This window comes from Harpia harpyja, chromosome 4 (assembly GCF_026419915.1).
Source record: "Harpia harpyja isolate bHarHar1 chromosome 4, bHarHar1 primary haplotype, whole genome shotgun sequence".
In the NCBI taxonomy this organism is placed as follows: Eukaryota; Metazoa; Chordata; class Aves; order Accipitriformes; family Accipitridae; genus Harpia; species Harpia harpyja.
In genome coordinates this window covers 43812150-43822815 of record NC_068943.1, presented here as the reverse complement: position 1 = coordinate 43822815, position 10666 = coordinate 43812150, and the positions used below count along the sequence as shown (strand labels likewise).

Here is a 10666-nt window from a genome sequence, read left to right as displayed (position 1 = left end):
AGGAGCACCTGGGGTCCTGGAAAAAAAGTCAAGGCTTTTAGGTGGTTCTTGTTTGACTGCTGGCATTCCTGTCGCCTCTCCATTCCTGACGAAGGGCGGGGAGCGGGTGTACGAGGAGCACAGGAGGAATACCTACCTCCTAGCAGGGAAAACAGGTAGCAAAAGGCCCCCACCCAAAAAATCAGAAGGGAAAATCCTTCTTCTGCCAAGGTTGGGCTGTGTGGTTTTGTCCGTGAGTACATGGCCATTTTCCCACGACGGGCTGCTGGGGTTGGAGCACCGCCTGTGTTAACTGAGCCTTAACGCAGGCTGTAGAAGTCAGCTCTCTACTGGGGCTCTGCCAATGGCTTCCTTTACCCCTCAGCCCCTATTCTGCCTCTCCCTCTCTCACGTGACATTGATGTGAATGAAATTAAAGCAGAGATCTTCTCTCAGGCTACAGTTTGGGCTCGGAGGAAGAGCTTTGGTCTGTGTAACGCAGTTTGAGGCTTACAGCCTGCGAAGCTTTGGTAGGTACTGCTCTCTGGGGCTAGTGGTGCTCCCGCGCACCATCAGCAAGGGTGTGCGGGAGCCGGCCCGTTTGCACGGGTGGAAATGGTCACCAAGCAGCAGCTGCCACCGAGTGCCAAGGAAAAATAAGCATCCTTGGTAGTTACTCGGCTCGGGTGGCCACAGGGCAAGGGCATGGAGGGCCAGGGCATCCTCGCTCAGCCCGTTATGTCCCTGTCCCACAAGCGTGTAATTGCATGCTTGTGGACAACATGTCTTCACCTCAACTACACCTGCAGCCCACGGTTTTGGCCCTCAGGGTAGTTGTGTGTCTAGCAAAACCCCTGGACTTGCAGAGACACACTGCCATTAGAGGTGGAGGGCAGGGGTGATGGAGTTAGAGAAAAGACTGGGCTGTGGGCGTCTGCAAGAGAAGGGAGGTAGCGCCAAGAGAGGACTTCAGCAGCAAACTTTCCCAGCTGCTGTGGGCACCTGCGGGTGTGCCATGCAGCCCAGGCACCAGAGGCATGGAAAATCCCTGTGGAAACTGCAGGTTGTACGAGTGAAAACAGTAATAATGTTCACAGCAGTCCCCCAGTGAAACTCCCCACTGGCTCGAGTGAAAACGCCAGTCAGTCCTTCCAGAGAGGGTGGAAGCAGCAACAGCACTGAAACCTTCTCCGGCAGTTTTGGAGAGAGCATGCTGCACCGGGTAAGTTTTTCCTCTTCCACCTGTAAAAGCAGAACTAAGTTGCATTACAGAAAGTAAAGCAAGACTTGGATGGAAAAGTAACTCCATTTAAACTTTGGGGCACTGCCTTTGAACAGTGCTTTAAGCCTAGCACTGTTTAATGCTAATCCTGTAACATTATATAGATGGGCTTTTTTTTTCACTTACACAAAGGAGGAAGGGGCTCAATTCTTCTGAGAGTGGTTTTTTTTTTCCTTCAGCGAAAAGCAATGCTGAGCAGCACAGCCGTGAGCCCAGCTCCGGCTCGCTGACATTTCCATCTGAATCCACCTGAAGGGGGTGAGCTTTTAGGGAAGAAAGAGGCTTCTCTCCCACTCTGGGCCAGAATCTGATCTCCAGATTAGCTTGCTGGTTATCAATACGGGCAACAGTTGTGATTGCAACTCAACACTCCTCCAGCCCTGGAACAGCATTGAAGAAAACGGACTTTTCAATTGCGAGCGCAAGGGGAGTGAGACATCATTTCAGTCATCAGCAATAATTGGCAAAGGAGGACCGGCATGCATTCTCCATTGACATAGGATTTCTCCCTGGTCTACCAAGATCGGTCTAAAATTTCAGACCTGATTGCTCCTCTAGTCTACGAAACAGGTTGGTAATTTTTTTTCCATACCTAAAAAATTGTATTTTTGAATGCAATATGGTAAGTAACATTTTCTTTATTGTCTGTCATGTTTCCCAAGTGGTGACAGTCTCGCTCTTGTTCTTGGTCTACCATAGTCTCCGCTAGTCATTGTCTGCCCAGTCTCTGCTAATGAATCCGCAGTGACTCAGATTTACAGTCTATACAAAATTCTGTCGTCCTCCTTTCATCTTTCCAAGGTAGGGAATGTGGTAAAACTTTTCCTTGGGGGAATGAATTTTTCTCAACACAGAACGTGGTTGCTGGAAGCAGGCTGTGGCCAACGTTGATGCGAGTGGCATGCTGAGGGGCAGTGAAGCAGGGAGGACCTTTCCTTCCACACTGTTTCACGCTTTCCGAGCTCCCGGTAATGGGAGTCAAGCGGAAGCGATGTGGGACAGACAACGGCGTGTTCCCTGCTGTAGTTCCACGCTGTATGCGTTATGTATGTATGTGCGTATACTTAGGAGTTGGATCTGTTGATCCCCATACACTATAGAAACAGATCTATAGGGAGAACATAAAGAGATGCTGGGTTTTGTAGCCGGTGTGTCCATGCAACTGAAATGCATGGAACGTATAAAGCTGAGAAGGTAGAGAGTCTGGTATTGAAACTAAGGCTGCACATAATGCATAGATATAGCTTGTGTCTGAAGCTGTTCATGTACTTTTCCAGCGGGCTCGTGCATGCTGGGAGCACACGATACCTTCCTGGGAGCTCTAGGTGAGCCGTGCCTGTGTGTAATGAATGGAAGTGACAAGCAAAGGAATCAAAGCAGGTGTTTTAGTGATATTTTCTACTGGAATAATAATGAATAACAAATTGCATTAGGCACAGAAGGAATTAAAGCTGGCACAGGATTTCGCTTTGATTTTTCCAGCCCTGTATCTGCTTCTCTCTCTATCATTGATTCCTGTACAGCAAGGAGTTGCCCAGCTGTGTAAATGTTTGTGCTTCTTCCATACTCATCAAAAATGGTAAGCTATCGTGTTAGCAGCCAGTGCAAAGGATTAGTTGAAGCGGTGTCTGAAGCCCCTTAACTATGAAAGCACGCCGCAGCTCTGCATCGGCTCTCGCGTTTGGAGCAGTGCGAAGCTGTTCCCCTTGAAGTCAGGCAGAAGCGTCCATTGTCACACTAAGCAGATCAGGGAGGAATTGCTTTTGACCTATGGGGAGAATAGATGGCCCACAGAGAGCCGGGACTATTTACAACTTCAAACGCTGCGTGAAATTAGCAGCAGCTCTTCTGTGTGGTTATGGGCTTACTTTGACAATACCTGCAGGGCGATTTGCTGTTATCACCAGGGAAGTCTCATTACACCACTTAATGGGGTAGGCATTTCAGGTCTGCCTGGCGGGTGAGGGACCTCCATCTCTGAAATGTCCGTATGTCGGCAGCAGTCAGGCGGCTTCGGGAAGCGGCAGCGCTCAGTGTCGCCCGGGGTTTGCTTGAGGATGCAGTTTCCTACCAATGTGATGCATGTCCAGGTTTCTTTCCTTCCTGTAGGATGAACAAGCGATCGTTTCTCAGAACCTGGGTGGCTCTTTTGGTGATAACTGTGCGGCAGCGAGGTGAGTATCTCCTGCTTGCGCGCTGGGAGGCTGACGCTCGTCAGCTGTGCTGGGAAAGTGGTCACCTCGGAGCAGTGCTGTACCCAGAGACCCCAGAAGTACAAAGGGCTTGGAAAACATGCCCAGCCCCTTGGCTGCAGCAAGGACAAGAACCAGCATGAACTTAGTATTTCCCATGGGGAGGAAGGCAGGGAGGGACCGCTGAGTTTAAGGGTGAGTGCTAAGCAGAGGGATTGGTGCACCTTCGTGGATAAGCACGGGTGCCAATTTTGCGCGAGTGACAGCTTGTGTCACGGGAGATGGATCGGCAGCCTGCGCAAAAGGCCCTCACTTCATTGAGAGCAACGAAGCGACGATAGTTTACGTTAAATAAGGAGCTGGCATGCCAAGCTGAATACAAAGCTGGCAAAGCCAGCAGGATATACAGGCCACAGAAGCTGTTGAGCTCGGTGAGCGTTTTACGTATGCTTGCCTATATCATTTATATGGCTGCGTGTGCACACATGGGGCATTCCGGAGGTTGTGATGGTCTGGCCAGTCTCTACGAAATAGGAATTTGAAAAACTTCTGGTGTTAGGACTGCTGAGCAGGCTGACCAACCTACACCCAGGGCCTAAAGGGCAACTTGGGTGAGCGATAGCAAAACGTCATGTTTTGTGGGTAGTGAGGTTCCCCTGGGGTGCTCGCGGAGGACATCCAACAGCAGACATGGAGGTGCCTCTGGCAGGGTTGCAGGGCTGCAGCCTGCAGCAGAAAGCCTCTCCATTCACTTGTACCCCATTTCTCATGGTGTGCACTTCATTTTGTGAAGAGGCGGTGTTCACATCTGGGCTAGATGAGGCCCTGAGAAACCTGCTCTGACCATGGGGTCAGCCCTGCTTTAGGCAGGAGGTGAGACCAGCTGGCAGCCAGGGTCCCCTTCCGAGCTGTGGTTTTCTATGATGTTGAAAAGCACAGGAGCAGCTCGCTAGCCTCACGGAGTAATTAATCTTTGTCATGTTTCAAGTTGAAGAAGGGCAAGCGGAGCTGGTGTGGACAGGAAAAGCCTCTGTAATTTGGTAATGTGGCAGATGTGCACTGCATGGCTGGTACTAGATGTGTGGCCAGCTTGAGGACCTCTAGCAAGGGAACCTAGAGCTGGGGAGTCAGGAAATTTGGAAGCCGTTTCTCTGGTCAGCTGCTGAGTTGCCATCAGGCTGAGGACAGCTCAGGCAAAAGCTGTGGCTCTCTTTCCTCATGCAGGAAATGAGGCCACCAGTTCACCCATGTGAAATGCCACTGGGGCAAAAATCACGACCAGTGGGGCCAGCTGGGCTGCTTGGCTGGATGAGGTGATGCATGCAAAGGTACGGTAGTGTCGCACTAGTAGTGCTAAAGAAGCTGGCATCGAGAAGTTTTTGTTGAGTTTCCTGTTTAAAAAAGAAGTTAAATCCATGTCTCATAGCTATGCCTCAGCTGTAATAACTCGTCAGGTGCGTAACAGCTGTGAAATGACTTGTTTTACTACCCGGCAGCCAGGAGTTTTGCTGCACCCCTTTGGAGATATCTGTGAAACCAGGCTTGCGGCTCGGACACCGTCACACACTGCCTCCCTTTATGTCCAGCGGAGCACTCGGGCCACGTGTGTGTGTCTTAGGAAGTCAGGATGCCAGTGGGTTAGGCCAGGCTTCCCCTTGTCTCCTCTTCCCCAAGGAAATTTGGACCAGTTGAGCCTGTGAAGAAGGGTCAGACAGCAACTCTCCCTGCTCCCAGACAGTTTTGAGCAGGGAGCATCCTCAGGGTAGCTAGGGGAGAGCATCCCCCAGCTCAGGCAACACTGAGAGGCCCTCCTGCATCTGTGACGGCGGGGTGCAGAGCAAGCTGTCCTCGGCTGGAAGCCCCTGAACAGTGCAGGGTAGGGCCTAGGAAATAAAAGCATGTCCTGAATCCAGGGGAACAGAGCCGGGATTGTTCAGAGCCCGGTGTCTCATGTCGGCCAAGATTGAATGTCGCAAGGACAGGGCGCTGCTTTTCTAGATCAAAGAGGGGAGGAGGGGGAGGAAAACCCAGCGAAATCCCCATTTGCTCTGTGAGGAGCCACACCGGTAGCGAACTGGAAGAAACAGGGCATGAGATGACAGCAGAGATCTGGCAAGGGGCTGGAATGGGAAAGGACATGTGCCCTAGGGCTAGAAGTGCCCGTTTGCGACTCAAGCCAATGGATTTTTGTTTGGTAGAATGTGGCAGGCTTGTATTGAAACACATCAAAACCGTCTTCTGAAGTATTTTTAGGAGAGACACTCTCCTACTAGTTCACTGGCAGTGCATTTTAGCAGGAAACCTAATTTTGCCAGGAAATGTTGGAGCAGTCGTGACACCTTGGGCTGTAACCCAGCAGTAGGAGCACTGGGGGTCTGGCAGGGACGGCCGTCCATGGCACCTGGGAGGGCTCTGCTGTGCAGGAAGGAGGAAGGTGGCTGCTGCCAGGAGCCTGGCTCTGGGGGTCAGTCTTAGTGTTGTTTGCTCCCCAGGTACCTGAGCACCTCAGCATCTGAAACAGCAAGTCCTGAACATCCTGGAGCGGGGCGGGGGGGTGGACCTGTTGTCCTTGTTGCTCCGATGTGAAGCCAAGACATAGGCATTATGACTTGATCACGGTCACATGGAAAGCAAAACGTGCAGCTGCAAGCTGTATGCACATCTTGTGGTCACTTTGCCGTTGCCCTAAATAACCTTTGGATGATGCTTTCTCTGACGACCCTGTCCCAGAGCCAGTCCCAGAGCTAGGACCTCTGCCCTGGCTTGAGACAACCTTTGGCTGATGGCGATGCTGGGTTTTGGTGCTGTTTTCCCTCAGCGGACAAGATGCAGAATATGGCATCGTGGCCAAGTACTGGTTTAGCTAGTCGCTGTTAGGCTGCTGCCTCAAGCGCGCAGCATAGAGCTTCACCCCCACCCCGAAGCCTCCTGTGGCTCAGGCGCAGGCTGGTGGCCAGCAGACCTTCGGCATCCCCAGTGCGTCTCCACCGGGGAAGGAGGTGAGGGCAAGGCAGCTATTTCGCTCTTCACAGGAGGTCAACATTTGGGGATAGGCAACCCCAGGGCCACCGCCATGGCTGCTCTAAAGTCAGGACCAGTCCTGACATTGCCATAAGGACTCTCTTCTCCCTCTCGTTCCAGCTCACGCCATGGCGAGTCTGTATCCGTTCTGGCAGAACGACACAAAAACGCCCAAAGTTGATGATGGAAGCTCTCCCGAGATCAAGATCTCCATCCCATTCATCTTTTTTGGAGCCCCGTACAGAAGCGTTTATGTAAGTGGAGAAGCAGACCTTCCCTTTATTCTTTTCCTTGCCATTAGCAGCCGCATTTTAAACGCACTCTCCCTGTCATCAGGAATCAAAAGATCTATTAGCACCTACCTGACAAGTTCTTAGATTTCATGAACTGATAGGTTTTATGATTAAGAAAGTCAAAGGTATATTTAATGGGCTAATGTTCATGGGGAAGGAATATAAAAGGCAATAAATTTTCTTTGTAGGTGATTAAACGGTACAGCAAAGCTAAGGCCTTGACACAAGGAACATTATTCCTGTTACATGACAAGAAACAAGAACATGCAGAGACCCACAGGGGAGTAGAAAGGGCAACAGTTTGGACCCATATGTAGGTGCCCGAGACAAGGACAGGCTGCTGCTGTTCTCAGATGACAGCACAGCAAAAGCCTGACAAAGGGGACACCAGCTGCTCTGGGCTGGGCTAAGAGAGGGTTCACCTGAGCACATCAAAACAGTGCCTTAAACAGGGGCCTAAGTCAGCATGACCGTATGCCAGATCCCAAGCACATCCATGCTTTGTGGCGAGCTGGTCTCTGTGGGTACGCCCGGTCCAAAGCAGGATATAACCCTGCCAGCCCCACAGGTTCAGAAGAGAGGCAAAGACTCATCTGTTCCTCTGCCTGACTGGCTCATATTTGTACATGGCAGTGCTGGGAAAGCAGTAATCCCGAGGGGGTTTCGAACCCTTGTGTGGTGGGAGATTTCAGCATCCAGGACAGCAGGGCCACTTGTTCTCCATGATTTAGAAAAATAATTGTTGTTATGGGGAGCATCTTTGGCAGACTCTGAGGATGCTGCCCATGGCACTACGTGTCATGCTGCTCTTGGGGAGCCCCAGGATCTGTTGCAGACAACAAAACTGAAGGCAGTGGGCCTGACACTTTAGCTTTTTCCTGGGAGCCCTCATACCATGCAGCCACCTGTGTCATATGATGGGGTCTCTCGGTGCTGCAGAGCTGCTCTCCAAAGGCTGGGTAAACCCGGGGCCCCGAGGCAGGGTCCCAGCTGAGCCGGGTGCAACCCCGCTCTGTTGGGTGTCTCTCCTGTGTTGGCCCATAAGAGCCCTGTTTTGCAGACTTTTCGGGGTTTTGTCCCACTTGGGGCTTCCTGCACTCAGCCTTTGGCCACCACTCCTAGGATGAAGTTGCATCTTTGCCTGGATGGTCAGGCTGTCTCACCGGCTGTCGGTATATAAGCCACCTTCTGCCAAAAGTTGCTCACCCCACGTTTTCTGATAAACCGGCAGCTTTCTGCTACCTGCAAAGGCTTGCTCAAACGAAAGCGGGCCTCTTTGTGCAGGTCAACAACAATGGCGTGATTTCCTTCAATGCGCTAGTCAGCCAGTTCACGCCAGAAGCCTTCCCCCTGACAGACGGCCGGGCCTTCGTTGCACCCTTCTGGGCGGACGTGCACAACGGCATCCGGGGAGAAATCTACTACAGGGAAAGCACAGAACCCGAGCTGCTGAGGAGAGCCTCCAAAGACATCCGCAAGCACTTCAGAGACATGTCCTCTTTCTCTGCCATCTGGATCTTCATCGTCACCTGGGAGGAAGTCACTTTCTACGGAGGAAGCAGCACGACTCCGGTAAGAGCGATCAGCTGTGCTTCTTGATGGGTGGTGTTTGACGGTTGAGTATATGTCTGTGTGTGTGTGTATATATACATATATATATATGAAAAACTGTTCTGGCCTTTGTGCGTAAAGTTGAGCGAATCGCTTTGTGTTCCCACTCGTCAGTTCTCTTTCGGGCAGAGGAGCACCACGGTCCTTTCATTTTCTCCCGTGGGAGCTCCTATGAGCCTTGCTCCCTGCTCTCAGATCGCCAGGGAAAGCATCGCCTCTTCAGTGTTTGTAGGCAACATGTCTAAACAAGGCTCTGACACCAGTTAGGAGTTTTTGGCTTGATCGTAGTGTGGTGATTTTTTTGTTAGATACAAATGCCCATTTCATTTTTCCTCTGTACTGCGATATATGACCCTCGCTTTGCCTGTGCTTCCACAGTGATAAAACAGAGGTATTTGCGCAGGGGGCTACGGGCACCTCAGAAGAAAGGCCTTTATAAAGGAGCCAAAGTTTTGGCATTGAACAGTAGCTCTGTTGTGATATAAACTACTCGAGGCTCCCACTTGCTCCTGTGCCGTCAGTTTATAAAGAGGGATTCTGTTTGAAGGTATGTTATCATGGCAGTAATGGGGCCAGGGTGTTGGGCAAGACCCAGAAGCACCCAGTAGCAGCTGGCCCAGTGCAGAAAGCAGCCTCCTGTGTGTGCAGCATCTGAGCGTGCCGAGGTGCGTGCGCTCAGGGTGTGTACCTAGAGCAGGCTCCTCCTGAGACTGCGACGTGGCAAGCGGTGCCCAGGGATGGAGCAGAGAATAAGGGGCATGCCAGAGCATGCACACACTTGCATCCCATCCTGAAGTGGGACTGGAGGGCGGCCCCTGCCCTGACCACCCCGTGCTGGATCCGGTCTGTCCACTACATGGGTTCAGGATAAACTGGTCCTGTACTCAGCCTTGGGGAGAGGGATCGGGGCTTCCTAACACAAGGGAAAGAGAGCACGAGGCAGTAGGGTGATGGAAAGAACGGGCTGCAGAGCTGGGTGGGAAGCCCTTCGTTGTCTGGCTGGCTAGCCATAATCTTCTGCTCTGTGCTCCCTTCTTCTCCTTGGTCATCCTCTCGAGGCTGGATTTTGTAACTTGCCCTTCCTTCCCCACTGCTCACATCCACCTGGGATTCAATGCGAGTCTGCTCGGTTTTGCACCCCGAGCTCACCCTGCAAGGCCATGGCAGCTTTTGAAGCAAAGCTAAGATTGTTATTTGCTCCTTGCCTGCATGAGCAGGTAGGGCTGCTCTGGCAGAAAAGGCCCTAGCTTGGGAATCGGCTGTAAATTAAGTTTTGGAAGTAATCCACTCTCCGAGGAGTTGGAGACAGGAAAATGGGAGCTTCAATTTGTATTTATTTGGCAAAAAAACCTTTTCCTTTCAAATCATGATGGCTTTTTCTGTGGCAGAGGCTGACACACTCTCTCTGCAGCACTAATCCAAGAGGGCAGCAAGGGCATCTCTTTGAAAAGGGTTGAATGGTTGCTCTGAAATCCTGTGCGGACATCGAGATAGGAAGGGGAAAACCAAAGGGAATACTGACAGCATTTTTGTGATGACAACTGACCTGCCTGCATGGGGAGATCAATCCCGACTGACCAGAGAGTCACGCTAGTGACTTGGCCGTGGTAGCTCTGTTATATTTCCACAAATGCGCGAGTCGTATCTCAGAGGATGGGGAAGACGGTGTGATGTTTTTCAGGACACGAATAGCTTTTAAATCTGTGGTTAGTATGTGAGCCGTGACCGCAGCTGACAGTGGGAGGTCTATGCCGGACCACTGACACATCGCTGATAGGGCCTGTGTGGAAACTTGGGGCGCAGATAGCGAGCAAGGGATCCCTGCTATTGTTTGGGGAAAGGGTTGTTTAGGATTAGCCTGTGTACTGTGAGTGCCAAAAGCTGGCTTCTTCTGTCTCGAGGAGCTGGCTCTCATAAACAGTTCAGCTCTTTTCCATTTGTTTGAGAGGCTTGAGATTTAATGCATATTTTTTGCCAGTCCTGGCAGCGCTTGCAGAAAAAAAAATACATATATATATATTTGCAGACAGCAAGCAATATAGAGATTCGTGTATTGCCTGAAGAATTACATTTGCAACACAATGCAATTTATTTTGTTATAGAGCAAGCAGCCTTCCCGTTCAATAGCGGCCAGGGCTCTGGGTTGGCACATGGAATAGCACGATGCAACTTAAGCAGGAAATTCATCGCAATGCAGAAAAGCTGCAGAAAATAATTTTGCAAACGTGGCCTCGGGGATACTGTGGTTACTGTCTCTCGATGACACCCAAGCAAACGGGTTCATTTTC

At 51.1% G+C, this 10666-nt stretch overlaps 1 protein-coding gene across 3 annotated transcripts in view; it reads left to right on the top strand.

The window, feature by feature from the left end:
• Nucleotides 1–1505: 1505 nt before the first annotated feature.
• TECTA (tectorin alpha) overlaps nucleotides 1506–10666 on the top strand; it is a 30828-nt gene continuing 21667 nt past the window's right edge. For all 3 annotated transcript variants that reach the window (XM_052786470.1, XM_052786472.1, XM_052786474.1), the window contains exons 1-4: nucleotides 1506–1831; nucleotides 3371–3435; nucleotides 6595–6728; nucleotides 8052–8339. In XM_052786470.1, the coding sequence (XP_052642430.1) occupies nucleotides 3372–3435; nucleotides 6595–6728; nucleotides 8052–8339 (486 nt within the window). In that variant the 5' untranslated portion in view covers nucleotides 1506–1831; nucleotide 3371. The remainder of the gene's footprint in view (nucleotides 1832–3370; nucleotides 3436–6594; nucleotides 6729–8051; nucleotides 8340–10666) is intronic.